At 33.8% G+C, this 27897-nt stretch overlaps 1 protein-coding gene and 1 long non-coding RNA gene across 2 annotated transcripts; both read left to right on the top strand.

Moving 5' to 3' along the window:
* Nucleotides 1-11573: 11573 nt before the first annotated feature.
* RSL4 (root hair defective 6-like 4) lies at nucleotides 11574-14990 on the top strand. The gene is made up of 5 exons (XM_006849280.3): nucleotides 11574-13811; nucleotides 13939-14184; nucleotides 14293-14358; nucleotides 14491-14556; nucleotides 14666-14990. The coding sequence occupies exons 1-5, from the start codon at nucleotides 13119-13121 to the stop codon at nucleotides 14747-14749; spliced, it is 1155 nt and encodes a 384-aa protein (XP_006849343.3). The 5' UTR covers nucleotides 11574-13118; the 3' UTR covers nucleotides 14750-14990.
* Nucleotides 14991-16928: 1938 nt separating this feature from the next.
* On the top strand, nucleotides 16929-24957 carry LOC148779552 (uncharacterized). Its single transcript, XR_016045306.1, has 3 exons — nucleotides 16929-17057; nucleotides 23677-23739; nucleotides 24347-24957. It is a non-coding gene; the product is annotated as an uncharacterized LOC148779552 (long non-coding RNA).
* Nucleotides 24958-27897: the final 2940 nt, after the last annotated feature.

Raw genomic sequence — 27897 nt, 5'->3', positions numbered from 1 at the left:
CTGGCTATTGTTGAGTAGTAGAGAGATCGTATATGTATACATTGGCAATAGTATTGTGGAATACCTTTGCTTATGTGAGTACTTGTGCTTCAAATTTTCTTGTGGTGCATGAAGGCTGGCTGGGCCATAGTTGTCTTAGGACTAAGGCTTGACGCTGCACGAGATGTATAGTGAGAAATCTACGTCGTGACAGTAGGTCCCATACAATAATTACTAAAAGTCCTGTTTGGTTTAACAGTTAACACGTTTTATTTCTAGTTTTGTATCAAACTAGTGTGGGAACTATACTATAACGCGTTTTTCTACTTTCATTTTGGAACGTCACTTGTTTGCTAAAAAAAACAAGAAAAATCAAGAGAAGAAGGTCTAAATCAAGAGCCATTTCAATGTGTTCGGTTAGGCTTGGCTCTATCATGGAGATGTTTTTGTATGTTTAATTCATTTTAAAGAAAACACTGCATGGCTTGCCCCTAAATCCTCAAGATAATGGTCATCTTTCTCTGTACTTTAAAATTCAATTTTCAACCGATTTGGTGCAATCAATTAGAAATTGTTTTTGTATGTTTAATTCATTTGCTTACCCCTAAATCCTCAAGATAATGATCATCTTTCTCTGTACTTTAAAATTCAATTTTCAAACGATTTGGTGCAATCAATTGGAAATTGGGTATTTTGTTCTGATCTAAAGAAGTTTTTTCATTTTGCTTCTTGAAGTGACTAGGGTGGGTTATTGTAAGGACTTGCTAGCGTTCCGATCCCGAGTCGGTCAGTTTGACTTTAAAATTCAATATTCAACCAATTTGGTGGAATCAATTGGAAATTGTTTTTGTATGTTTAATTCATTTTAAAGAAAACACTGCACGGCTTGCCCCTAAATCCTCAAGATAATGGTCATCTTTCTCTGTACTTTAAAATTCAATTTTCAACCGATTTGGTGCAATCAATTGAAAATTGGGTATTTTGTTCTTATCTAAATAAGTTTTTTCATTTTGCTCCTTAAAGTGACTAGGGTTGCCTATTGTAAGGACTTGCTAGCATTCCGATCCCGAGTCGGTCAGTTTGACTCGGGGAAGTTTGATTTGGACTAGAGAGGTTGAAGTTTTTTCATTTTGCTCTCCTTGAAGTGACTAGGGTGGGCTATTGTAAGGACTTGCTAGCATTCCGATCCCGAGTCGGTCAGTTTGACTCGGGGAAGTTTGATTTGGACTAGAGAAGTTTTGACTATAGAATAAGTGGATAGGGTGGGCTATTGTAAGGACTTGCTAGCATTCCGGTCCCGAGTTGATCAGTTTGACATTGGGAAGTTTGATTTGGACTAGAGAAGTTGAAGTTTTTTCATTTTGCTCTCCTTGAAGTGACTAGGGTGGGCTATTGTAAGGACTTGCTAGCATTCCGATCCCGAGTCGGTCAGTTTGACTCAGGGAAGTTTGATTTGGATTAGAGAAGTTGACTATAAAATGTTAAAACTAGGGTTTTAAAAATCGGCGAGTCGTACAACCCTATTCTAGAAGAGAATCTCACTTAGTGACGTCATAGTCACATGGCTAGAAGAGAATCGGTGATTTTGAATCGTGAATTACGTCATAAATCGCGGATCGCGATTCCAACCACTTAGTGATGGCCGCTTAGTGATGTCTTACGTGAAGATATTTTGGTAATCTTTTTCAAAAATATCATTTCAAGTTACCCTTTTTCTCCATTGCACTGGCATTTAAGGCTTTTGTAAATGTATTTATATCTTACAAACTTTCTCCAATTCTTCTATGTGGGACTTGCGCTAAGCGATATTATATTAAAAATTCATACAATATAAGTAAATATTGTACAAAACTTATCAGAAGTGTGCAAAGGGCTGCTGTGGTTAGCAGTAGAGGTTTTTTGTCTTCATAAAAAGAAGATGATAGGTTTTTACTTTTGTCTTAAAAAAAAAAAATTAAAATTTGTCTTCCTTAAAAAAAAGAAAAGAAAGATAGGTTTTTACTTTTGTCTTACAAAAAAACTAAAATGAAGAAAATAATATGATAAAAGAAATAAAAAAAATAAAAAGTAATACAACAGGAAAAAAAAAAAAAAAGGTAATATAACATCTTCTTCCTTTTTTTGTCAAAAAAAAAAAAAAAAGTAATACAACAAATATCATATTTTCTCGTAAAAAAAAAAGACAACAAGTATTTCTTGTCAAAAAAAATAAAAGATATTTCTTAATACAACAAATATTTTTTAATACAAACTAAGAACAACTACTCTAATTATAATTTTTATTTTTATAATATGGTAAGCTTTAACATAAATTAGAAATATTAATTTTAAGATATGATTCATACACATTTGAAATATTTCTTTGTCTCTAACAATCTCTTCTATTAAATTTATTCTAGAATTCTAAAAAATTATATTTTTAAAAATTTGAAGTGCTATTTCGAAAATTGATGCGCTATCGAATAATTTATATATTGATAATCAAATATTTTATTTATTTATTTATTTATTTGTATTATAAATCTTGTAATGTATCGTTTTTCTTACAGTCGTTAATAATATATTTTAAATTAAATGATATTATAAAATATTTTAAATTTGCTATTATTTATATAATAAAATATAAACCAACAATTTTCGTTGTAATATATAATATTATAGTTAAATAGGTTGTAATAATTTTGGATTATAGTTAGTTAGGTTGTAATAATTTGGTTTTTTTTATTTTAGTGGATTAGGTTTTTCCGCCAATTCGAGATTTTAGTGGTTATTTTTTATCTATTCAATCCATTATTTATTGTAGTCTATGTATGATTATATACTTTATCCATGGTAATTATATGTTTTTTGATTTATATGTTGCAAATTTAATGGTTAACATAAGTTCATGCATGAAAAAAACATCTTAATTATTCACAAATTGATTAAAAATAAAATTTAATAATGTAATACCCGTATTTCTTATTGGATTCTTAAAAAATAATATTTATAATGAATTTTCATAATTGTTTTGGACTTTTTTTAAGGCTTAATAAGACCGATTGGGCCGATTCCCAATCCGGATCGTCGATTCACCGATCCGGATGGGTTTTTGAGGTGCCCGATTTGAGGCACCAATCTGTTTTTTAAACTACTGGTTAAAACACATATTAGAAAGTGGATTCTCTACAAACAGGCTATTTATCTTTTGTATATAGAGATCACAATCATTCCCACTCATAAGATGTCAAATTGGATAGCTTAGGGAGAGTCAGGAAGTCCAAATTTTTTTTTTTTTCTAGAACTTTGGGGCTATTCAATGACACTCTTATAACCATCAATTTTGAAATTTAAGGGACAAGAATGATTTTGACCTCCATGTACAAAAGATAAAGGAAAACGCTTATATAGAGCCTAGGCTCTAAACCATCAAATTTGATCCTATCTAAAAAATTTCATTAAAAGAGGTTGTTTTGATGCCCAAATATCCTCACATTGATCATCTCGACATCAAGATATATGGACTCGAGCAAAAATAGATTTCATGTTTTGGAAATAGTGCATCTTGTAATCCATCTGTGAATCGTGAATTTTTAAGTTATTCAAGTTTTTATAGATATCCGCAATCTACACTATTTTTGAAGCTTTAAATTTTATAATTAAATATAAAACTATATTTTAAGGTTAGTCAAATATTTCTAATATTAAAACCATATTTCTCCACACTATTTGAAGGTGGGCTCTAATTTGATTGTTTAGAGCCTCGGCTCTATACAAACCGCACCCAAAGATAAATGGTCTCTTTGTAGACAATCCCATCTGAAAGAGGAGATTCGAGGAATTCTAATGTTTTTTGGCTTGGAATTGCTTTTTCCCTACCCGGACCCACATGGTAGAGTCCTAAGTCAGCCCTCCAAATTTTAATCATTGGTTCCATGCATGATGGGTAGGCTACCAGACCGAGCCTAGTCGGTCTGGCCCTCAAAAGCCATGGGCTGGGCCTTAAATTCTGCCCTTAGGGCCAAGCCCAAGCATGTAGGATGAAATTTGCTAAGAGGCTCAAGAAATTTTCTAAAGTGAATGTGCGTTTTTTTATATTTTTATATGCCTACACTAATATATATGTATCTAGAAAGTGGTGCACAAGCATTTTTTGTGGCAAGATTGCAATCGGGTCTGAAAAGGCCTAAATTTTTCTTGCTCCTTGTGAGTAGTGAACTAATGATGCTTGCATGTGTTGTTATATGAATTCCGGCCACATCGTCAGATTTATTAGTTTTTAGAAAACTCTTGTGATGGGTTTTAACACGATAGGACCGGGACAAGCCCGACCTGCACTGTGCAAATAGGACCAGACTAGGTAAAAAAATTACCTTTAGGCCTGAGCCATGCTAGAATTAAACATCCAAGGTTTAGGCCCAAACCAAGGTGCTCGTGTAGGGCCGGGCCAAACTAGGGCAGGCATCTAGGATTCAAGGCTGGGCTAGGGCATCATGTTCTAAGGGGTATCTATTGTTCATCTCTTAATGATAAACGGTGGAGATTAATGATAAATACCGGTTATTTAAAAGACATTGGGAAATCGCCAAGTTCGACTTGAGACCCGTGCTGATCATATACATATCTATAAAATTGTCCTGGTCTAATAGAGAACTAGTCATTTGCAGCAATAAAACGTTGTTTCGCTAAAGTAAAAATGTCATTTTGTTAAAGTAAAAATACCAATTCATTGATCTAAACCAGTTTTTGGCCGATTCACTGTTTTAACACGTATTTTTTTACAAGTTCATAATTTTTTTCGTACAGTAAAACGGCAATCTAGATCACCAATTCATTGATCTAAACTGATTTTTGTGATGCCCAATTCTAATCACCCACCCGTTTTTTAAATCACTAATAAATACCACATACTAGTGGTGTGTGATATAAATTACTCAAGAGTGTAAGTGTAATGCCGTGATTGGTGGACTCCTATATTTCCACTTTTAAAGAATAATAATAATATTATTATATTGGAAATTCGAAATAGAAGCATCCACATCCATGGGCTTGAAGAGACAAAAACGTGATGAGGGTCGTTGTCTCTTGAAAAGGAACGACGACAGGTGTTTTGGTTTTTTAAAAAGCGCGGGAAACTTTCGTATTTATTTAAGTATGAAGCGCGAGCCAAATGTGATCGATGTATAAAAAAGAGGAACTAAAACGTGCTCAAAGTCTTCTATTGACATGCACACAAACTCTGACAACCAAAACACACGCTTTGGTCAATTTTATATAATTATTATTGATAGCGTGGATTAACATGTCTTTTTACCCTTAAAAAAATCAGTGTTTCTAAAAAAAGGAAAAGGACGATAAAAGAAATGAGGACAGTTACACAAATCTTTTAAGTAGGATTGTAATACACCATATCTTTTTTCATTATTTTTATACTTTTACTCTTTTAGAGTTTTTTATTTGAATCAAATTGTACAGCTAACTAAACATATTTTTTCTCTTCGTATCGTTTATTGAAGCCACATTTAAATTCTTTCAAATATATTTATTTTGAATTTTATACTTTTTTGTCTTGCCACTCATCTACCTTAACGTCCTCATCTTACGAGTATGGTGTTTCTTGATTGCCCAACATTATGTCCTATAAAAACATGACTGGTCTTATAGTTGTCGTATAAAATTTTTCTTTAAGTTTCATTAGTATGCGACGATCACATAAAACTCCAAATATACATTTCCAATTCGTTCACCAAACTCTAATTTCTATATGCGATTAAAATTTGAATAGAAAATATAACTATTTACGTCCCTTTTAGAGAAAGTTTATATAAGGACGAGGCCCTAAACAATCAAATTAAGGCGCACCCAAAACTTCCACCAGAAGAGGTTGTTTTGATGCCCAAAAATCATTAAATTGATCATCTCGACTTCAAATGCATGGACATGAGAAAAAATGGATTTCAAATATTAGAAACAGTGCATCTTGCAATGCATTTTCGGATCGCCAATTTTCAAGATTTGCTCAATCTACATTATTTTTTAAGCTTTAAATTTTATAATTAGAGATAAAATTAAAATTTCAAGCCATCACAAAGATTTCTAATATTGAAACATCTTTTGACACTATTTAAAAGTACGCCTTACTTTGATTGTTTAGGGCCACGGCCTTATGCAAACCATCTTTTTCTTTATTATGAAGGTTTTCATGCATTTTCTTCCCCTTAAAAAATGTAATAACTCTTCATTTGATCGAAATTAAACAAAATTAAAACAAAAGAACATGCCCCATAGCCATGCACACCAGAGGCAACTAACACCTCTAATGTAGTATTACTGGGACTAAGACTAATCTTCTTTTGAAAAAAAAAACAAAAAACAAAAAAAATGAAAAAGACAGTATAGAAATAAGAGAGAGAGTGACTCACTCTAAACATCTATAACGAACACCACAAATTTAGTATTAGTGTGACTCACACTAAGATTAATCCTCTTTAGGAGGGAAAAATAAACGAATAAAATAAGAAAGAGAGAGTAGAAATTAAAAAAGAAAATTGCATAAAACCCCCAAAAGTAGACTTTCTAGATACTTTACCTACCTAATTTTTTTTAGTATATTTTTCTCAAAAATCAAGTTTTATAGCAAATATCCCCAATACAAAAAGTTTATTTATTTATGATGAAAATACCCTTCCTGTACATAACAAATCATTTTCGTATCCCAATAAAAAAAAACGTCAAACCGCAGTTGTATATTGTCGGACCCATTAATTTTGCCAGATTAGAACTGTACACTACTGGGCCCCTATTCTAGACATAATTTTGTACGTAGCTCATAAATGCCGGACCGCTCATTAATCTAGAAACAAATGCCGGACCGCACTTGTAAAACGTCGGAGTGATAGTTATTCTAGTGACATAATTGTCGGACCACCTCTTCCAAATGCCGAACTGTCTCTTCCAAACGCCGGACCGCCTCTCCAAACGACGGACCGCCTCTTCCAATACCGGACCGCACACTCTAGTGACATAAGTGCCGCATCGCCTCTTCCAAACGCCAGACCGTCATGGTGAAGTGCTGAAACGCCTCTTCTAAACGCCGAACCACCATGGTGAAGTGCTTGACCATCATGGTGAAGTGCCAGACCGTTCCAAATCCAGTCACTTAACTATCGGAATGCCTCTTCCAAATGCCAGACTGCCATGGTGAAGTGCTGCCAAGGTCAATGTGTGAGATAAGGGAGGGGTATTTTAGTTTCTTTTTTTATTTGCGCTGAGGGTATTTGCTATGAAACATGGTTTTGAGAAAAAAGTTGCTTGAAAAATTTAAGTTGGGGTAAATTACAAAATTACTTAGAAAGTCAATTTTTGAGAGTTTTTTGCGATTTTTCCAAATTAAAAACACCATAAAAGAACTTCCTCTAAAAAAATAAATATTTTCTCAAAAAAAAACCCATCAAAAAATAGAAAAAGAGAGAATAAAATTAAGTTTTACATTGAACTATGTCCACAAACTAAAAAAAGCTCCAAATACAATGCCCAACACAAAGCGTGTCATCTCTTCATAAGTCCACGTGGCAACCCCTTCTAACAACCAAGGTGAAACCCCCCTTCCTTCTCCACGTTAGCTTAGCTTAGCAGGCGACAGCTTCTAATCTCAGTCGTGCAGGCCGGCGATCAGGGGTCTGAAAAAAAACTCAACTTAAAATATTCAAATAATTATAAAAAAAATACACAAGTTAATAATTAAATGAAATAATGAATAAAGAAACATAAGAATGCGGCGTGCTTTAAAGCATGGAACAAACGGCTAGCTTCTAGAACTCCCTAACATAAGTAGTAATACTGGTAGGGTTCGAACGTACTTTCAGGCGTTAGATGTGCAATTGAGCGGTAAGAGATGCATTATCAATTTAGGAAATCAACTAATTTTTTTCCACATCTGATGGCTAGGATTGAGTGTGACTTGTTGTACCAAGGATAAACAATCTCATGCTATACGATCCCATAATATTATATACTATTAAATTATTATTTTTTAGATCACATGGAGCCTTTTTTTTTTTTTTTTGAATTTTGAATTTAGTCGATAACATACTTACAACCACTCAATTTGAAATCTGATAGACAAGAGCGAGTGTGATTTTTTTGTATTAAAAGTAAATAGCTTCTTCATATATTTTTCTTAATATAAATCTCGAGTGTAACATCTATATTCTTTCTTCAAGTTTTTCTAAATTTTAAATGGAAAAGTATACAATAAGACCATTTACCTTTAGTACAAAGTGGTTGCAATTAATCTTGCCCATTGGATGTGAAATTGGGTGGCTGCATTTATTCTATTGACCAAGCTTAAAGTTCAAAAGAAATTTGCGACACGTAATATTATTATTGTTTTTTGGGTAGATTAGTGAGGAATACAATCCCTATCCATTTTCCAGAAATAGTTAGTGGTTTTCGAATGCATTAGTGGGAATAGAAACATAAACCGGTAGTTGTGGTTCAGATGGTGCTAGCACCACAACCTCGATCCCATTCTCAATTGCAAAATCCATTTTTTACATAAAGATGAAGTTTCCATAACGCCTAGACGTTATGAAAACGAAATAAAGCCTCACCTCAAATCCTTGTCTGGAAAGCATTTTTGGCAATAGAAATTTCCATGATGGCTCTAAAATCCATTTCCAACACTGACAAAAAAATTTGAAACTAAAAAATTGATACAGATCTTATGAATCTATGAACAACTGTTTTTAAGGTGAAATGACGGTCTAGATAATTTGTTACAATATATACTATTTTTAGAGCTTCAAATCTTTTTTTTTTTTTTCACAACTATAATGTTCAAGCCGGGATTATCGATCTAAAGGTTTTCCAATACTTGAATTATAATTTTTGATAAATTATAAAATGAGGCTTTACTTATTTTGATAAAGCTGCAATCCTATCAAATCATTTTCCTTTACGCAGTTAAATGTGTGGAGCACATAACCATGTACTTTAATTTCATAAATTTACTTTTCCATCTGTACCCCTATTGCCCTTTCATTGAGGGTGGAAGAAATAAGAAAGAATATGATTTTCTTACGAGAGATTAGTACATATTTTTAAGAATTGAAGTTGTAAACATTTGCATCACAATGGACAGAGATATATCTACTGCAAATCACTTTTCAAAAAAGAAAATTGTTTCATGCGGGTTGGACTGCATTTCTACAATATGCAGTCTCATGGTACAAAGCATCTATCTTAAAAAAAAATAAAAAATATAGGTGGTTCATCAAAAAACAATTGAAACTAACGGTCCAAATGTTTTCTTAATAGAATTATTAATTGTAATTTTTTAAAATTTATTTATCTTTTCATATTCATGGTCTCCATGTTAGAGATTACATACCCTTAAAAATTAAGTCCAAAAATCCATCTCAAAAGAAGATTTTTAAGAGGCTAACTTATTTCTAGATGGATTCTTAGAAACCGTGTCCATTATACAATCCTTCTGGTCATATGGATTATCATTGTCCAAACAGTGTATCGGTATTTGTTGGATATTGACGGAAGGAGCACTGGGAGAGAGAAAAGGAGTAATGACACTATCGGGTGGGACCCAATCGCCCCATCACCACCTACCACATTTATTGGACGGTGATAAACTCACGGCCAGCCTGGCCAGAAGCGATAACATCATGGTCATGATGATGGTATGACCATATGGACTGTGGAAATGGATTCACAGAAATATAGTTAGTGTTTTTCACATCACCCTAGCCATCGGGTGTACATAGGGAGCAACTAGAAGTAAATAGCCCTATAGTACATAATCCCTCTTATTTTCCCCCTTTAATTGTGATATTAATTTTATCATTGGCCAACTCGTTAGATGCTTGCAAGTGTTCGGGTGCAGGCCTGGCAAAATTGGACAATCCCAGACCTAGGTTTAGGTCTTACTCGGGTCCGGTCAAAGATAATGAGTTTCTAACTATCGAAAAGAAAGTAAAGAAAAAAAGAGCCCGAATTGTATTGCAAAGGAGGTTTTAGGAAAAACGAGTTTCTAATAATCAAAAGCAAAAGGAAAAAAAGAGTTTCTAAGATTAATAGAAACCATCCGATCTTTGGAACATCATATCCAACTTATTTAGAAATGGGTACGGTTTCTATAAGGTTGCAATATTAAACAATCAAATTAAGGTGTACCTTAAAATTTTATCATGTAATTTTGTTGTAAAAAGTTCTTAGCATTATCTTAAAATCTATTTTCATACTTAAAAAATCTTAAATTCAAAAAATAGTTAAAATCAAGTAGATCTATAAGTATATGAAAATCTTGAAAATGAACAGTCTAGATAATGTGTTGCAATATGCACTATTTTTTAGATTCAAAATCTTTTTTTTTTTCATATTCATAGAACTCGATGTCGAGATGATTTGATTAGAGGGTTTTTTCAATATTAAAACAACATTTCCGATAGGTTTTTAAGGTGCATATGTGATTCTATATTTTAAAGTTGCAACCTTATATAAACTTCTCTTTAAAAAATTGAATGCCTACTTTTTTATTTTATTTTATTTTGTTTTATTTTTATCGAAAATACTGGTAATTCGGTAATTTTAAACGTGGATCACAGAATTCCAAAAGGACAAAAATCTTCCAAAATGTATGTATGGTGCTCCTTGCAGGACTAGGACTCATATAGAGAAGATGAAAGAGGCATTGTCAGATTGTACAATGGCATTTATCATTTATCCCACTCGATACTCATTTTCTTCCGATTTAATCTTCACCAATTATTTAAAAAATACCGGCTCGGTACAAAATTGTCTGTCCGACTTGAGAATAGATCACCTATTCTAGTTATGTATATATATAGAAAAATGATCGAGTCTAAAATTGAACCAGCCGTTCCGCACAGTAAAATAATGATTATGTATAGTAAAACAGTGATTCGGACCAATTTTTGGCTGGTTCACTAAATTTTAAAGTGTTTTTTACCGGTTCATTGTTTTTTTCGTACAGTAAAATAACGAGCTGGACCATCATCGATCCGATCCGATTTTTAGGGTGCTCGATCCAAGTCATTAATCCATTTTTTGAATCAATGATCTTCATTGAGAAAGCGCGAGCATTTCTTTTTTTTAACAATTATAGAGGGTCTACAAAGAAATTCGCATATTCATTATTTATAAACTTATAAAAATATAAATGAACGTGCGACCGACGGCTAAGAATATCATAGACCTGTATGAAGCATCTTCGAAAGTGTGTTCTTAAGTTAATTAAACTACGCAAAAATCATGCCGAAATCTTCCTTTTCGGGCGGGGAAGTCCCCGAGAAATCGAAATTCCGGCCGCAACTTCTCCTAAAAACGAATATTCAGGAAATGGCCCATCTTAATGCCCTGGATCTAGGATTTTTTTTCCTTCGATCTCCGCGTGATCTAGGGTTTTCTCTGTTGTAAATCTAGTACTAAATCGTTGTAATAGGTTTGTTTCGTTATTATTTTCTTCGATCTTAAAAGGTTATCAGAAACCCTAACTACTGAATCCATGTCTAGATTCATGGTTAAAATGTTATCAGAAACCCTAACTATTGAATCCATGTATAGATTCATGGTTTTGGACTGGTTTTACACAAGGTCTAAAATCATGGGATTTAATCGTTGGATCAATTATAGGGTTAGGGTTTTTACACTGGTTAAAGAAATTTATTAGGGTTTTTCACTTATCGAGGTAAAAGTTACAGTAAGGGTTCCTTTGCTAGTAAAAGTAAGGCTTGGTTTAATGGTTTACACCCTTTTACCCAAACAAATATATGTGTTTAATAGGACTAAACGAGAATCATGGATAAGGATTAGGGTTTGTTTACTTCTTTTCATGCGTCATGTGGAAAATTGAGAATGGTTTTGGGGGGTTTTGCTTGTAAATAATTGGAATCCGCGCTTTTAAATAAAGATTTGCAGGAGGACCATGGATTAGGATTAGGGTTTTTCTCCTAGGGAAATGGAGCCTAATTTAATATTTTACATTCTTGACCATGCGTATAATCGGAGTTATAATTAAGGTTAGGTTTTCTCTGTGGCCCATGTGGAGAGACCTGTGAAAACTAGTTTAACAGTTTTGGTTGTATGGAGCTTGATCCAATTAGGGTTTTCAGAGGGGGTCGGCAAAGACCACGGTTTAGGATTAGGGTTACATGGGACAAGAATCAAGAGTCGCTTGATCCTTTTGTCTGGTGCACAGTACGTGGTACTTCAAACCCTTCTCCACGATCTCGCCGGCCTCAAATTCTCAGTAGTTTTAACCTGCATTTTTTGTATTCCTTCTTCCTATTTTTTAATGGGGTCTTTTAGTTCCTCCAACGTTTTTATTCTCCGTTCTTTAATGGGGTTTCAATTTCTGGTTTCTCTATGTTCTATTCTTTATTGAGTAAGCAAATTCCTTTTTATATTTTTTTCCACTTAAGAGAACTCCCCACGTTTGTTAATTGCCTGAACGTGACCCTGCCCAATTCTTCTCATCCTATTTTAAAATATCCATCTCTCTTCAGCTTTTGATGATTATCATATAAATCCCATTTCTTTGTCAGGTGATCTGATCACCCCTTCAATCATAATTTGGCTCTTTGGATCTTTGTTGGTCGGTCCTAATGATTGCCGTTGAGCTTTTAATTGTATTTTATGAAGGATTAATTGTTTTTCAAAGGCTTCAATATGTACTCCAATGGTTTTTAAGGTCTTAGAAGTCAAATGTTCGAAATTCTTGATTGTTGATGTATTATACTCTATAATTGGGATGAATGTGGGCCCTCTTTGAGTTGTCATAGCAAGATTATTGATGTATTTTACTCTATAAGTGGGATGAATGTAGGCCCTCTCTGAGTTGTCGTAGCAAGATTATCGATATATTTTACTCTATAATTGGGATGAATGTTGGCCCTCTCTGAGTTGTCTTAGCAAGGGCCCCATGGTGCACTCCTTAGAGAGCAAAGGGGGCATGGCCAATGATTTGGTGATTCAGAGTATTGTATTATGATCATTCTTAAGAAATTCTTTATGACATTCTTAGAATTTGCAGGTATAAAAATGTCTCTCACTTCCCCATTTAAACCATAACCACATAGATATAGTTCACTATATTCTGATTTCTAAGGCATCCATTGATAAGCAAAATGGAGCCTGCAACCATCGTTGACGCCTTTTGGAGCTCTAATGTTGGTGCCCAATTCTCCACTTGTTGTGGTGAGGCTTCTTCTATGGGCTTAGGGGATGAAGCTGAGTTCATGTCTCTATTGCTTGCAAACTACCCATTTATGGGTTCACAAGCTGGTCAAGAAGAGACTGAGTTGAATGTGAGAGTACCTACTTCTTGGCCTACGACAAACATGGTGGAAAATGAAGTTCCTATCGAAAATGGAGCTTACTTTTCCTCTGAATCTTTGAATCCCAGTTCATATTACTGGTACCAAGGGGGTCTTATGAACACACCATCTGAGTGTGATGGGATTCCAAACATATCATCTTTGAAAAATGGGGTTTTTCCTATGATCCAGAGCTCTATACCAAAAGAATTTTCAGGTTGCTATTCAGTGGATGATCAGAATACCAGTCCGTCTCTTCAGACCATTTCTGATCGGCCTTTGGAGGGAGCGCTTTGTGAGAGAGAAATGATGGGTACTGAGAATTTAAAAGAATTAAGAGAGAGAAAACCAATAAAAATAGTGACACCAAAAAGGAAGTTCGAGGATTCAAGCTTTAATGATGGAGCACCGGTTACCGATGCTGCATTCATAACTGGGGAAGATTCGCAATCTGAAGAAACAACCCAAATCGAGCCTCAGAAGAGAGCTCAAGTTTCTGGAGATGTAAGTACAAATGTCATGTGTGTTTATTTTGGCTTAACATCTGATAATACATTGCATTGATCACTTAGCAACTGATTCTTAAAGAAATATTACTATTGTTTGGGAATCTCATGTATTTGAGTTGCAGGTGTATAAGAGCGGGAAAACTGTTCATTCGAAGAAGACCCAAAAACTTAGAACTGATGACGAAGAAGAAAATAACACCATGAATGTGCAAAGCTCATGCAGTTACAGTTCAGAGGATGATTCTAATGCTTCACAAGATCAGAACACTACCACTTCGAGTGGCAAAGGGTCCACAGCTCTCAACATAAATGGGAAAACCAGAGCAGGGAGAGGCTCTGCAACTGATCCTCAAAGCCTTTATGCAAGGGTAAGTATATCCTCCATGAAAATTTGCTTGGATTCTCAACTCTACACCTCTTGGTCAAAATTCTCCATGCTCTGGAAGGAAACTTATGATGGTGGTTTTGAAATGCAGAAAAGGAGAGAGAGGATCAATGAGAGGTTGAGGATTTTACAGAATCTGGTCCCAAATGGTACTAAAGTAAGTGCTATAGTGTTCACTATACTGCACGTATTCATTTTCAATTTGGAATCCATGGTTTCATGTCACCTGAAAACACCTGACAGAAGTAATATGCTATTCTTGCTAATGCCTCCTTAATGGTTAATGCAGGTAGATATCAGTACAATGCTTGAAGAAGCAGTTCAGTATGTTAAGTTTCTACAACTCCAAATTAAGGTACGAGAGATCAACAATGGAGGAATGGAAATCTTGGAATGAATGAGAAATTGAAAGAGGGATATAATTTGCAGGTTGGAGTAATTTATTTGTTTCTTGTTTCTTGCAGCTCTTGAGCTCTGATGACCTGTGGATGTATGCTCCAATTGCCTATAATGGGATGGACCTCGGTCTCGATCTTAAGATCTCTTGATCAAGGATTCACAGAGGAAGAGCGATAAACGACTTTGAGGAGAGGCATTTCATCATGCGATCAATTCTTCTTATTTAGCCACCATTGCCTTTTGTAATGGAACTGAAATAATTTCTCATTCTTTTTCCACTAAATATGTCCCATAACCGGTACAAACGACATGTTCGTGTGATCAAACTGTTCTTTTGTTCTGTTTAAAATGATAATCAGTTATTCATTCTCAAGATATTTCTCCCTCCATTACACAATCTTTTCGACCGTTCCATTATGTTTGAGTTGGATTTAAATTGAGTCACTATAGGTTGGAAGTCTTGGGGCGTTTTATGATGAGACTAGGTTCCTCGAGGAGCATTTGCCTTGGAGAGATTAAGAGAATCAGATTGCCCTTAATTCCTTTAAAAAATGAAGTACCCAAAGGCTATTATCTTAGTTAGGTCTCTCTCTCATACACACAAACATACACAAGTGGGCCTCTTTCCTTTGTTATACTAATTTTATAATTTGCCCTTAAAGAACCAGTGGATTTCTTTTTCATTTGCATTGTACTGTTGCATTATGTTTGACTTCTGACATTTCTTTTGTGTATCTTATCAAAAGAAAAAAGAAAATCCATGTCAGCCTTTTGTAAATTATTGTCATTGGTTATAACCAAGTGTTTCAATCCAAAGTATTTCTAAATGTTCTGTACTTCTATTTATTAAATTTTAGTTTTGAGGTCAGTTAGACCGGTTTGCTCGAGGGCATGCTTAAAGTCAGAGCATTTTTATATTGAATACTTTCTGCTGCCATATGGCTCCTTTTGTTAATTGAGAAAGTTTATATAAGGTCCTAACTTTATACTTTATACTATTGAAGGTGCATCTAATAAGTCCTCTAGAAGAGTATTTCGACATTGGAAAGCCCATCTCAGAATGTGTGGATTTCAAGAAAAAAAAAGAAAAATTAAATTCTAAAAAGAGCGCATCTTGCAACACGTTATCTTGACCGTCTAATTTCAAGGTTTTCAAGTATTTATATATTTGTTGTACTATTTTATAAATTTTAAAATTCATAACTAGTAATAAAAATATATTTTGAAGCCATCATAAGGTTCTTGACATAGGAACTACATCCTAGAGAAAATTTTAGATGTGTGCCTTACTTCTATAGTATGGTACCTTACACAAACCTCACCCTTTTAAAAATTGATCTAGCAAAATATGGCAATAATTTCATAAAGCAAGGTGCTTAAAAAATATGCACATTTGGAATTTTCCCTTTTCTTTGAAATGATTAATGTGAATATAGTTTGCAAAAGATCTGATACCTCTTTATAAATTATTTGTTTTTATATATACTACATTATTAAGCGAGAGTTAAAAAATGGACACGTATTAGAAAATTAAAAAATGATCTTGATGCTATAGTGCTATAGAGATGGTAGGACATTCCACATTTTTAGGTAGAGAGAGATGTGTATCTCACTTTAGAGAGAGATGCATACTACCCAGCTTTAGTGAGAAATAGAGAGACACTCCTAAAATAAATGAGTGAACCTCCATGTTTAGGGGAGAGAGAAAGAAAGAGGCATAGATAAGAGAGAGATATGAGAGAAAGACTCCTAAAATAGATGAGTGAATCTCCATCTTTAGGGGAGAGAGAAAGAAAGAGACATGGATTAAAAAGCGATGCGAGAGAGAGCTATATGGAAAGAGAAAGCGTGGATAGAAGGATATGTCGAAAAAAGATATATGGATAGAGAGAGATGCATATATAGATAGAGAGAGATACATATATGAAAAGAGAGCTATATGGATAGAGAGATATGCATACTATCCATCTTTAGTGAGAAATAGAGAAAGATTCCTAAAAAAAATGAGTGAATCTCCATCTTCAGTGGAGAGAGAGAAAGAAAAAGACTCCTAAAAAAAATGAGTGAATCTCCATCTTTAGGGGAGAGAGAGAAAGAGACGTAGATAAGAGAGAGATGTGAGAGAGAGCTATATGGAAAGAGAAAGCATGGATAGAGAGATATGTCAAAAAAAGATATATGGATAGAGAATCTCTAAAGGCATTTATACAATTGTTATTTTCATCCAAACTTATCTTAAAAGTAACCATAAATCCAACTAAAAAAAAAAATCTATAAACATATTAAAAAAGATTTAGAATCACAAGTTGCAACTGATGCATTATTTATCTTGTTTTTCAAAGTCAAAATTTGTTGAAAGAGGGTTCTTGAGAGGGAGAGGCGATGCAAAGGTGGAAGAAGCATAAGGAGAGATATATGAGCAGAGTGCTGTCATCCCTTCGGTGGCTTTTGGTAGAGGTGAGTCTTCTTTTCATACTTCTTGTGTGATTGTCGGTTCTCTTTCACCTCTCTCAAACTATTTGTTTAGGCCTTAACCTATGAACCACTTGTAAAAGGGATGGGTGATGGCCGATTAATTTTCCTTATAACATTTGAGGATGAGGTGAAGAATGTTCTCCGTATCAAGCTATGGTGAGTTATTGACCTTAGATATTTGGAAGAATACCTCTCACATTTTTTATGTTCCAAAGAGTCTAGTTTGGATTAGATTATGGGGTATTCCGCTTCATGCTTGGAACATGGGTGTTTTTCAAGATTTGTGCAATCTTTGTGGGGATTTTGTGGGTATAGACTAGGAGTCTTTAAATAGTATAGATTTATCCTTTGTTAGGATGAAGGTTCTTAGAAATGGTTTTGTACCTTTTCCTAATAAAATTCGCGTTGAAGTCAATAATGAGGACTTTCTTATTGATGTATATGCTGAAGGAGCAAAAGTCCAAATGGCTCAAGAGGTTGGGGTCAAAGATGACAGTAGTGGTACTTTTGAATTACTATCTCCACAGGATGATTGGGTGAAAGTTCTTTTAACAAAGAGATCTACTTATGATCCCAAAGCACAAAGGAATGTTTAGGAATTGCATAAGAGAGAAAGGTCTTCTGCGGTAAAAATAGTTTTCCAAGGAGAAAGTAGGCCACGTGTCAATAGTAGGGATGTGAGATCATTAAGGTGTCAAATTACTCTTTTTCAAATTTGAAAATGAAAAAGATACGGATTCCTAAAAAGAAGGTTGTAAAATCAATACCATCGGTTTCTAATTCCAAATCAGAGTCCTCATGATCAATTGAAGGTTCTTTTGGTAGAAAAATAGAAATTTCTTTTTTTGATAAAAGAAAAGAGCTAGAGATGGACTCCCGGGGTATTAATCAGAATGATAGGGGTGAAGGGTGTTTTAAGGGTATGAGTAATGGGCAGTTTCTTGAGAAGGAAGTTCACATGCCTTTTGGGAAGGTATGTACCATGGGCAACGTAAAAGATGGGATTGATAGTGATGAAAGGTAAATAGAGCGAGAGATTTCTTAGAGTCGTACTAGAGTGTGGGGAGGGGGGGAGAGGAGGGTTGTGGTGGAACAAGAGACAGGTTTGGGAGCTCATAGATCCTTTGGTTTTACTGGCTCTCAAAATTTGGGGTTTTGTGGTTCTAAGGAGATAGTTCAAGTTAATATTCTGCAAATGATACCTCCATTGCTAGAATTGAAGAGATTTCTAACTTTAATGAAGATCCTTAGCTGGAGTGTCTGGGGATTGGGAAGTACGTGCCATAAACAGAAGTTGGCAGTGCTGGTTCGTAGATACAAGCCAAAAATTCTAATGCTTCAAGAAACTAATCTTCCTACTCTGTCTTTCAGGTATGTTACTGGTTTTTGGGTTGTGGACCTAATGGTTATTTGGGTGTGGATGCTCTTGTGGCATCGGGTGGGTTATGCTTAATTTTGGATGCTTTAGTTTTTGTATATTTGGATGTATTTTTGTGAGACAATTTGATTGCAATAGTTTTGAAAGACAATTTTTTTTCTTTTAGATGGCTTCTGATTAATGTTTGTGGCCCAAACTCTCAATCTTTGTAAGTTCCTTTTTGCAGGACTTGTCAGATATTATTATCTTCTTTTATGTATTGCGGAGATTTTAGTGTTTTTGCGAGACAATTTGATTGCAATAGTTTTGAAAGACCATTTTTTTTCTTTTAGATGGCTTCTGATTAATGTTTGTGGCCCAAACTCTCAATCTTTGTAAGTTCCTTTTTGCAGGACTTGTCAGATATTATTATCTTCCTTTATGTATTGCGGAGATTTTAATTTTATCAGACGGTTGGATGAGACTTCTTTGAATGTTACTTTGAATTCAAACATGAGAATGTTTAATGATTTTATAATCTCTCATGGGATTATTGAACCACCTTTGAATGACTCAATCTTCACTTGGTCTAATAACTATATACATAATTTGATTCTCATTAAGTTGGGTCACTTTTTGGTGTCCAACAATTGGGATTCTCAGTTCCCTTTGGTCAAGGTAAATGCGATGGGGAAGTTTTCCTCTGACCATACAGCAATCATGTTGTAAATAGATTTGAGTTCTAATGGTCATAGGCCTATTAGATTGGAGGCTACATGGTTGGAGGAAAAAGGGGTTGTTGATCTTATCAAGGATGTTTAGTGTCGAACTGAAGTAATGGGTTGGGTTGGTTATAAAGTCTTTAAAAAAACTCATGTTTTTAAAGCAATACCTTTTACAATGGAGAAGAGACTATAATTTCAATATAAAGAACTATATAGAGGATACCATGGGTCGAGACATAAGCATTGATGACTCTATTGATGCTAATGGTTAGTTAGCAGAGGAAATTGTAGGAGAGAGTGGTTTTAGTTAATCTATTGCATGATTTGTACTATGGAACACAAGGGATATTATTTTGAAATATTTTAATGCATTTTCCCAAAGCACCAACACAACAATTTCCACCTGTATTTCAAAATTACATGAAAACATTACGCAACATATGCTATCGACATGTATCTTTTGATTTAAACCTCTACTTAATGCATGTACTGTAAAGTACATCAAGTTCTAGTGTAGCATATAGCTTCAGAACAAGGACCTTATCCAACATATTGGTAGCACAACATACAAATGATATGCACTCCCTGATGACTCTTTATACACTGCCAACTTGTTATAGGCTTTGAGCTGATATCTCAATTTTCATTAGCACTCTAAACATGAGTCCAATCCTCTATGTAGCAGCTTTAACTTCCACATTCATATAGGTGAGTCTATCAAGGGTGCCCCTGCAGATGAGACATCCTAACTGATGCCAATCATATAGTTATCAAGCATGGCTCAACCTCCTTTTATGCAGGTCATCATTAGCATTATCAATTGTAAGGATCTTTCTAAAATGGGTGCTTACAAATAATTTATTCATGTCTAGTGATCCAACTTACCATCGGAACAACTTGTTTTTACCACATTGATTCTCAACTTCTTGAGGTAACAAAAAGCCTAAATTGGGTTCCCACCTTTGATGGTTACTCAATAGATTCTAGCCCCATTCTACTTGACATTCGACCGATGTCTTCCTTTTCAAGTTTTTTTGTCAAGGGATCGACCAAATTTTATTTTGACCTTATAAATTCTAGACTTACCACTCCACCTATTATCAATATTTGGATGGAGTAATGCTTGTGTGCAATATGTCTAGTGCGATGAACTTTGACTCTATAGTGGACCTGAGATATGTTTATTTCTTTGATCTCCATGATGGTCTCCACCACATAAGGTGAATATCTATCTGGATGTGGATAATAACTCTTTGAGTTCCATGCACCAACTTACATCACTATTTCCTTCAAACACTATGGAATAATCAAAATAGTATATGGCAAAATTGATAGTTGAGATATCGCAAAACTTGAGCTATTTCATTCCAATGCTCTCTACTTGGCAATTAGTGTATTTACTAAGTTTACCCATTGCACATGGAATATCTAATCTTGTACAACTCATTGCAGACATCAAACTATTAATTATTCTTGCATATTCAATTTAATAAATACATTTCACTTTAGTTTTCATTAACTTTATGAAGGATCTATTGGTGTGAGTGTTATCTTACCGCCAGTATGTCCAAATTTATTGAGCATCTTTTTCTATAGAGTGAAATTGGGTTAAAACCAAAGCATGATCCTTCTCACTATTTTGAGATCAAGTATCATATTAGCCACTCCTAGATCTTTTATACTAAGTATCTCATTTAGACTTCCTCCACAGTTTCTAAGATAAGGCCGAATGTTAACATATCATTAATGTACATACAAATTATAACTCACCTCAAATTAATTTTTTAAATATACACACACTTATCTGCCTCACTTCTTTTAAATCTATTTGATGATACTATATTATCAAATTTCTTATGCCATCATTTTGGAGCCTTTTTCAGCTCATACAAATATTTGACCAACTTACACACTTTGTGTTTATGACTTGGCATAATAAAACCTTTCAATTGTTCCGTACAAATTTCTTCGTCTAATTCCTCATTTAGGAAACAAGTTTTTACATCCATTTGATAAACAATTAGACGATTAATATAGGTAATAGCAAGTATCACATATAAAATAGATATCCTTGCTACAAAAGCATAAGCATCAACAATTTGACGGTTAATAAAGGCAATGGCAAGGAACACATATAGATTAGATATCTTTGCTACAAGAGCATAAGTATCAAAATAGTCTATACCTTCTTTTTATTTAAAACTTTTGGCAACTAACTTGTTATTTAAAACTTGTTAACTAACTTATCGACTCTTTTTTTTTTTTTAAATCCATCTACATTTAATAGGTTTAGAATCTATTGGTAAGTCTATTAACTTCCACATAGTATTAACAAGAATTGGACCCATCTCACTATTAATTGCCTCTTTCCAAAAGATTTTATGAGATGCTAGCACTTCATTTAAAGAGAAATGTTCTTCCTCATTTGAGGATTTCACCCATCATTTTCTTTTAGTCATCCTCCACCAAGTGGATACAAAAATCAAGCCTAAAATTGTGTGATGGATCCTTTCTTAATTTCTTACTTCGTTTTAGTTCTACAATTTTTTCTATTGGTTCATTACAAGTTTATTGTCCATCTATTAATAGATGAGGATAAACACATTCTGGTTCACTTTTATGGGTTGAATTCTCAAAGAATTTTGCTTCTCTAGATTTGATTATAATATTAAAATTTAGTTTTAGAAAATAGTACGCCATACTATTTTGTGCATAGCGTACAAAAGCACATCTAGAGGGTCAGACAATATTTCATTTTAGATCTAGTAGTCTTACATATGCCCACACTTTAAGAAATTCCAAGTTTGATTTCTTTTTTATCCAAAATTCATAGTACTTTTTCTATTATCTTATATAGGTTTGATTTAATATGAAACACACAGAAAGTAAAGCTTTATCCCACAAACATAAAGGCAAACCAGACTTGATAATCATAGCATTGACCATCTCCACTACTGTTTGGCTCTTTCTCTCAACTAAACTATTATGTTGAGAGTATACATGGCCTTTGATTATGTGGATAATCCCATTGTTTTTATAAAAATTAGAAAACTCGTTTGATAAAAACTATTATAAAAATTAGAAAATTCGTTTGATAAAAACTCCCCACCCATGTCACTCCTTAAAATCTTAATTTTTCTCTCAAGTTGATTTTTAACTTCGACTTTATAAACTTAAAATTTCTCAAATGTCTCGTCTTTGTTCCTTAATAGATAAACATATTACAATGAGAGAAATCATTGATGAACGCGTTGGAGTACTTTTCATCCTCTTGTGATGACATTATTTATGTAAGAGATATCACTGTGTACAAGCTCTAATAATTCAATATTCCTCTACAGTAAAGGGAAAGGCTTTTTTGTTATTTTGGCTTGAATACAAGTTTCACATGTATTATCAGGTACATCACTGTATTTAGGGATTAAGTCTAACTTAACTGTGGTTTTAATTGAAGCAAAATTCAAGTGACCTAATTTAGCATGTCATAAATTAAAACACTCACAAAATACACATAAGAGATCTTATTTCATACTCAACTTGAGTTTGAACATCCCATTATATGAGTACCCTTTGCCAACAAAAACATGTCTCTTGTCAAAATGACCGTATCATATCCTATGACCATCCAAAAACTACGCTTATTAAGAAAATGACTAATATTAGGTTCTTCCTCATTTTTGACACATAAAACATGTTCTCTAAAGTGAGAACCTTAGCAAAACTGAATTTCAAGTCCAATGTGCCTTTACTAAGAATCCTTGCTAAGGCTTTGGTTCCAAATTAAACTGAATTCCATCCTCTACCAATTTATAGGTTTTGAAATAATTTCGGTCGTTACAAATATGGATGGTAGCACTTGTATCCTCCCACCAACTAGAATCATTTCCAATTAAATTGACCTTAATGATTATAACCAGAAATCTTTCTTCTTTAGTGATCAAATTTATTTGGTTTAAGGGCTTTACAGTAGTCTTTCGATGTCGGCACTATTTAAAGCAGTGCCCAAGTTTCCTATAAAGATAATAGATGTCTTTCTTTCAGACTTTTTATCCTTAGAGATATCCTTTTGCTACATGAGAAAGAAAAGCCTTCTATTTAGAGTCTTATCTTTAGACTTGTGCTCTATAAGATTAGCCTTGGAATGAAAGTCCCTTGCCAATTAAGTTTCCATGACTCATTTTTCATTTCCCGAAGCTTACTCTCTTCCTCAATATGAAGAGATCGTTGAAGTTGAACAAAATCAACATCAACCTTATTATGTTTCATTTTATTTTGGTACTATCTCCATGATAAGGTAACTTATAAATGATGGCACCTACTTAAAAAACATCACTCAACTCCACTATGTAACCTTTAAGTTTACTTACAAGAAGCCATAACACATATACTTGACTGAGTATGCGCTTATTTTTAGTGAATTTAAAGTCAAAATAATTGAAATAAAAAATATTTGGTTGCCTGACTCTTCGGTCTTATATATGTTCGCCAACTCCTTCCACACTTTTTTGGCTGTGAATAGAGGTCCATACATGTCGAAGATGGGGCCTGCAAGTGTGTGGAGGATTCGTCATTTCCATATGAGGTATGCCTCCATTTACTTCTGGTGAAGTTTCAACTTTTTCTCTCACTATTGTGGTTGTTCTGTCATCTGTCATTACACTTGTTGTGGTTCCTTTTGTAAGAACCTAAGCCACCTTGAGTCTGGTCAACAAAAATAAAAGCTGTGCTATCACCTTTGGAATATTCCATTCATCAAAGAGGACAATATTCACGACATGTTGCCTTAAATTGTTATAAATGGGAGGGCGGAATAAGGGAAAAGAAAATATATTATGATATCTCTAACCCTAGGCATGATATATCATATTTTCAAGACAATATTTGCCTCTTGCTGATATGAATCAGTGTGCATCTAAGTTCTATCAGATAAATTTTTCATTGTGATACATGGGGAGCATAGGATTGTAAAAATTATCTCACTAATATAAATACACAAATACTACATGATCTAGAATACCAAAGTTCTTTTTAGAAAGAGAACACTTATAAAACTCTTATGGAAGCTTATAACTAAATTGGAGGAAACTACTATAGAGAGATAAAATGCCTTTTACTACTCCAAGTGACTGCCTAAGTCAAGAATTATGTCTCTCGAAATCTCAGCCGTCAGTGTTGCGCATCTGCTGCAGCTTGATATGCAATGAGAGTTCAGGTTCTGGGAAAGCAGCTGCTACACTTTGCACGCATGATCGATATGTCATTTGTCATCACATGTTATATACTTGTTTGCACCAGTGGAATATATGTATTAGAGTGTACCAATCCATCATAGCCGCACGTCTCCACTGATGAGGCCCAATTCTCTGTAATACACTGATCCACTTGAACTATCCAATGGAGCATAGTTCACAAGAGTGCACCAATTACTGGAACTGTGCAAGTTCACAAAAGGGGCACATCATCGAAATGCATCTATTCTCTACTGATGGCTGTGCTCGCGGCATGAAGAATAATGAGCCGTGAGCCTTCCTCGCACACAACATAAAGAAAAATGAGTATGTGAAGTACAAAGTATGTCATTAGCTACCTAAAATTATTAAGTAGTCTGGCTGGAAGATGTATTATATGTATTATAATAAAGGGTTGTATTTTACAAGATCATTTGCTACCACTCCAGATGTTAGATGTGAAAGCAAGTGGCCAGGGTGTCCTTACTTTGAGCATTTGGGAGATTACGTTTTGAAAATGTATACAATGAGACCGTTTACTTTTAATACAAGGATGTCAAAATCATTGTTAACCATGAGATTTGAAATCAGGTGATTGAGGATGTGTCATTGTTCAGGCACAAAATCCAAAACAAAATTTCTCAAATATTGTGACTTACTTTCATCGATTGAAATTTCACATCCAATAGTTAAAAGTGATTATGACCTCCTTATACAAAAAATAAATAGTCCCATAGTATACAATTTCTTGTGTTTTTATGCTCATATTTTTAATTAAAGAGAGGCATTGGACTTTTGGAGCCCTTTTTCCCTCTTTAAATCCTAAGGTCCCGTTTGGTTCCTTGAAAATGTGACTCCTGGAGAAATATGTATCATGGAATTGGTATCTCTTGGAATCGGCATTTCCTGGAAGATGGGTGTATTTTGTTTGGATAACATCGGGTAGAGACCTAGAAGATACATCTTCACTGTTTGGATTGCTTGGAAGGTGTATATTTAGGAAATTCACAAGTCTTATTGCATCATTATTTTTTATTTGTTTAAAAAATAATCAATCTCGATGTTGTGATTGTACTTAAGAATTATTTAGGCCATTCTTTTTAGTGTTTGTCTATGTGAGGAATAAATGGCACCATTTCAAAATTGCCAGGCTTATTCTCTGATATCTAACAACCAAAATTTGAGGCAAAAAATAAAGATTTTTTTCATCCACTTTTAAATATAACATCCATACTTGCAAAGGTGAGATAACACATGTGCATTCAATTATTAACATCATAATTATAATAATTAAATAATGATTATAGTATATTAATATTATAATAATATTATTATATTATAATAACATCATTATAATAATAATAATGATATTAATAATAACTATAATAAGTATCATAATATTTATTATAATATATAATAATAATAATAAATTTTAATATAATAATATAATATAATATCATAATTATAATCATTATCATCATCATCATCCAAATCTTTTTCTAATTAATTGAGATGAATAATTATGATAATTATATAACAATGTAATATCTTTTATTGCTATTAATATAATATTACAATATAATATAATATTAATATATTAAGATAATTACTTAACATTATAACAAAATATATCTAAATGATCACTATTTCAATAATACATATTTTCTACAATAATATTAATAATAACAATATAAACAATAATAATATTAACATTAATAATATTTATATTTAACCTTTGATTTCCAGGAATTGTTAAGTCCACCTATTTGGGCGGAATTGGAATTTGGTTTAAAATAAAGAAAGAGGACTCCCCGCGAAAATGTCAATTCTGTCTTCAGAGAACCAAACATGGACAAGAACCATGTAGCTGTTGTCTATTCTGAATCCATGCAACAATTTTCCTATCCTTCCTCTCTTGATTCCTGATGCTTTCTCTACATAATCTATCATCTCTGGAAACCCTAATTTATCCTCTCTTTCACCCACCCTTTGCGTCTCTCGGTCTACTCTTCTAACCCTAATCTAACCCTAAAGCTAAAAGAAGGCAAAACTCTAACTCTTTGTCCTCTCAAGAACCCACGGACTCTGATGAAGAAAAGCCTTTTATTACATGTTTTGAGGGAAACTTTGAAATTTCAAAGTCTTTGTTGGCAAATAAGGAGAGAATTGGACATTGCATATGAAGGCTGGTGTTGCTGTTCGACTTGTCAACATGCTGCTATGAATTAGAAATAATAAACATTATTCTTTGTGCAGCTTGCACCAGGGGCCTCCTCATAGGCAATGACGGATCCGTGGCCCAGATCGGGCATCGTAAAAACCAGTTTGGATATGTGAATCAGTGGTCTAGGTCACCAGTTTACTATGCCAAAAAATAGTGAATTGGTAAAAAAAACACATGCAAAAATAGTGAACCGGTCAAAAACCATTCCGCATCGATAAATCGGCATTTTCATTGTAATAAATGGCATTTTTTACTGTAGCAAACACCATTTTACTATTACAAATCGCCGGTTCCCTTCTACACCATTTTACTGTAACAAATCGCCGGTTTCTTTCTACACCCAGGCAATTTCCTATATATTGGCATGGGTGACCGATTCTCAGATCGGACCAAACGATTCCATGACTACCGGGCATTTTTTAAATCACTGGTGCCAAGCATTCACATAAGAACAAATAAGGGAAATTGCACCATATATATTCCATAAATGAAATATTCTATTTAAAATAATAAAAATGTAAGGATTTTTCTTAGGCCAAAGAGCTAGACCTCTTAAACATGTGGACACTTCCATTAATTCTAGTTTCCATGCTCAACTAGTTCAATTGCTTTCATTTTTTAAATGGTTTTTAATAGGGTGTGGTTTGTATAGAACCGAGGCTCTAAACAATCAAATTAGAGCCCACCTTCAAATAGTGTCGAGTAATATGGTTTCAATGTCGGAAAGTTTTGTGATAGCCTTACATTATATTTTCATCTTTAGTTATAAAATTTATGCTTAAAAAATAGGGTAGATCGAGCATACCTATGAAAACTTGAAAATCTTGAAAATTGACGGTAAAAAAATGAGTTACAAAATACAATATTTTCAAAACTTGAAATCTATTGTTTTCTCATGCCTATGCATCTTGATGTCGAGATGATCAATTTGATGATATTTGGGCATCAAAACTTCTTAGTTTTGAAGTAGGCTCTAATTTGATTGTTTAGAGTATAGGCCCTATATAAACTTTTCCCTTTTCAATATAAACCCAAAATCCATGAATGAACAGTGAAATATTGGATTCGTGGCTGATAATGTTCTGATCACATTGTATGGTTTACATTTGGGTGTTTCTATTTGGGTGTTTCTTCTTTATATTGAATGTGAATTCTAACTTTTTTTAAGATTATACATGGGCTTTTGTTAAATATGGGTTCTTTAGTTTATTTTTATTGAGATGGTCCATGACTGTGATGTGCATGGAGTTTTGTTGGTTTCTTAGTCAAATGGATTCTTGGTAAACGC

Source organism: Amborella trichopoda, chromosome 12 (genome assembly GCF_054954075.1).
Source record: "Amborella trichopoda isolate Santa Cruz 75 chromosome 12, AtrichopodaSantaCruz75HAP2 v2.0, whole genome shotgun sequence".
Classification (NCBI taxonomy): Eukaryota; Viridiplantae; Streptophyta; class Magnoliopsida; order Amborellales; family Amborellaceae; genus Amborella; species Amborella trichopoda.
Note: the sequence above shows the minus strand (reverse complement) of the source record. Positions and strands in the feature narration are given on the sequence as shown.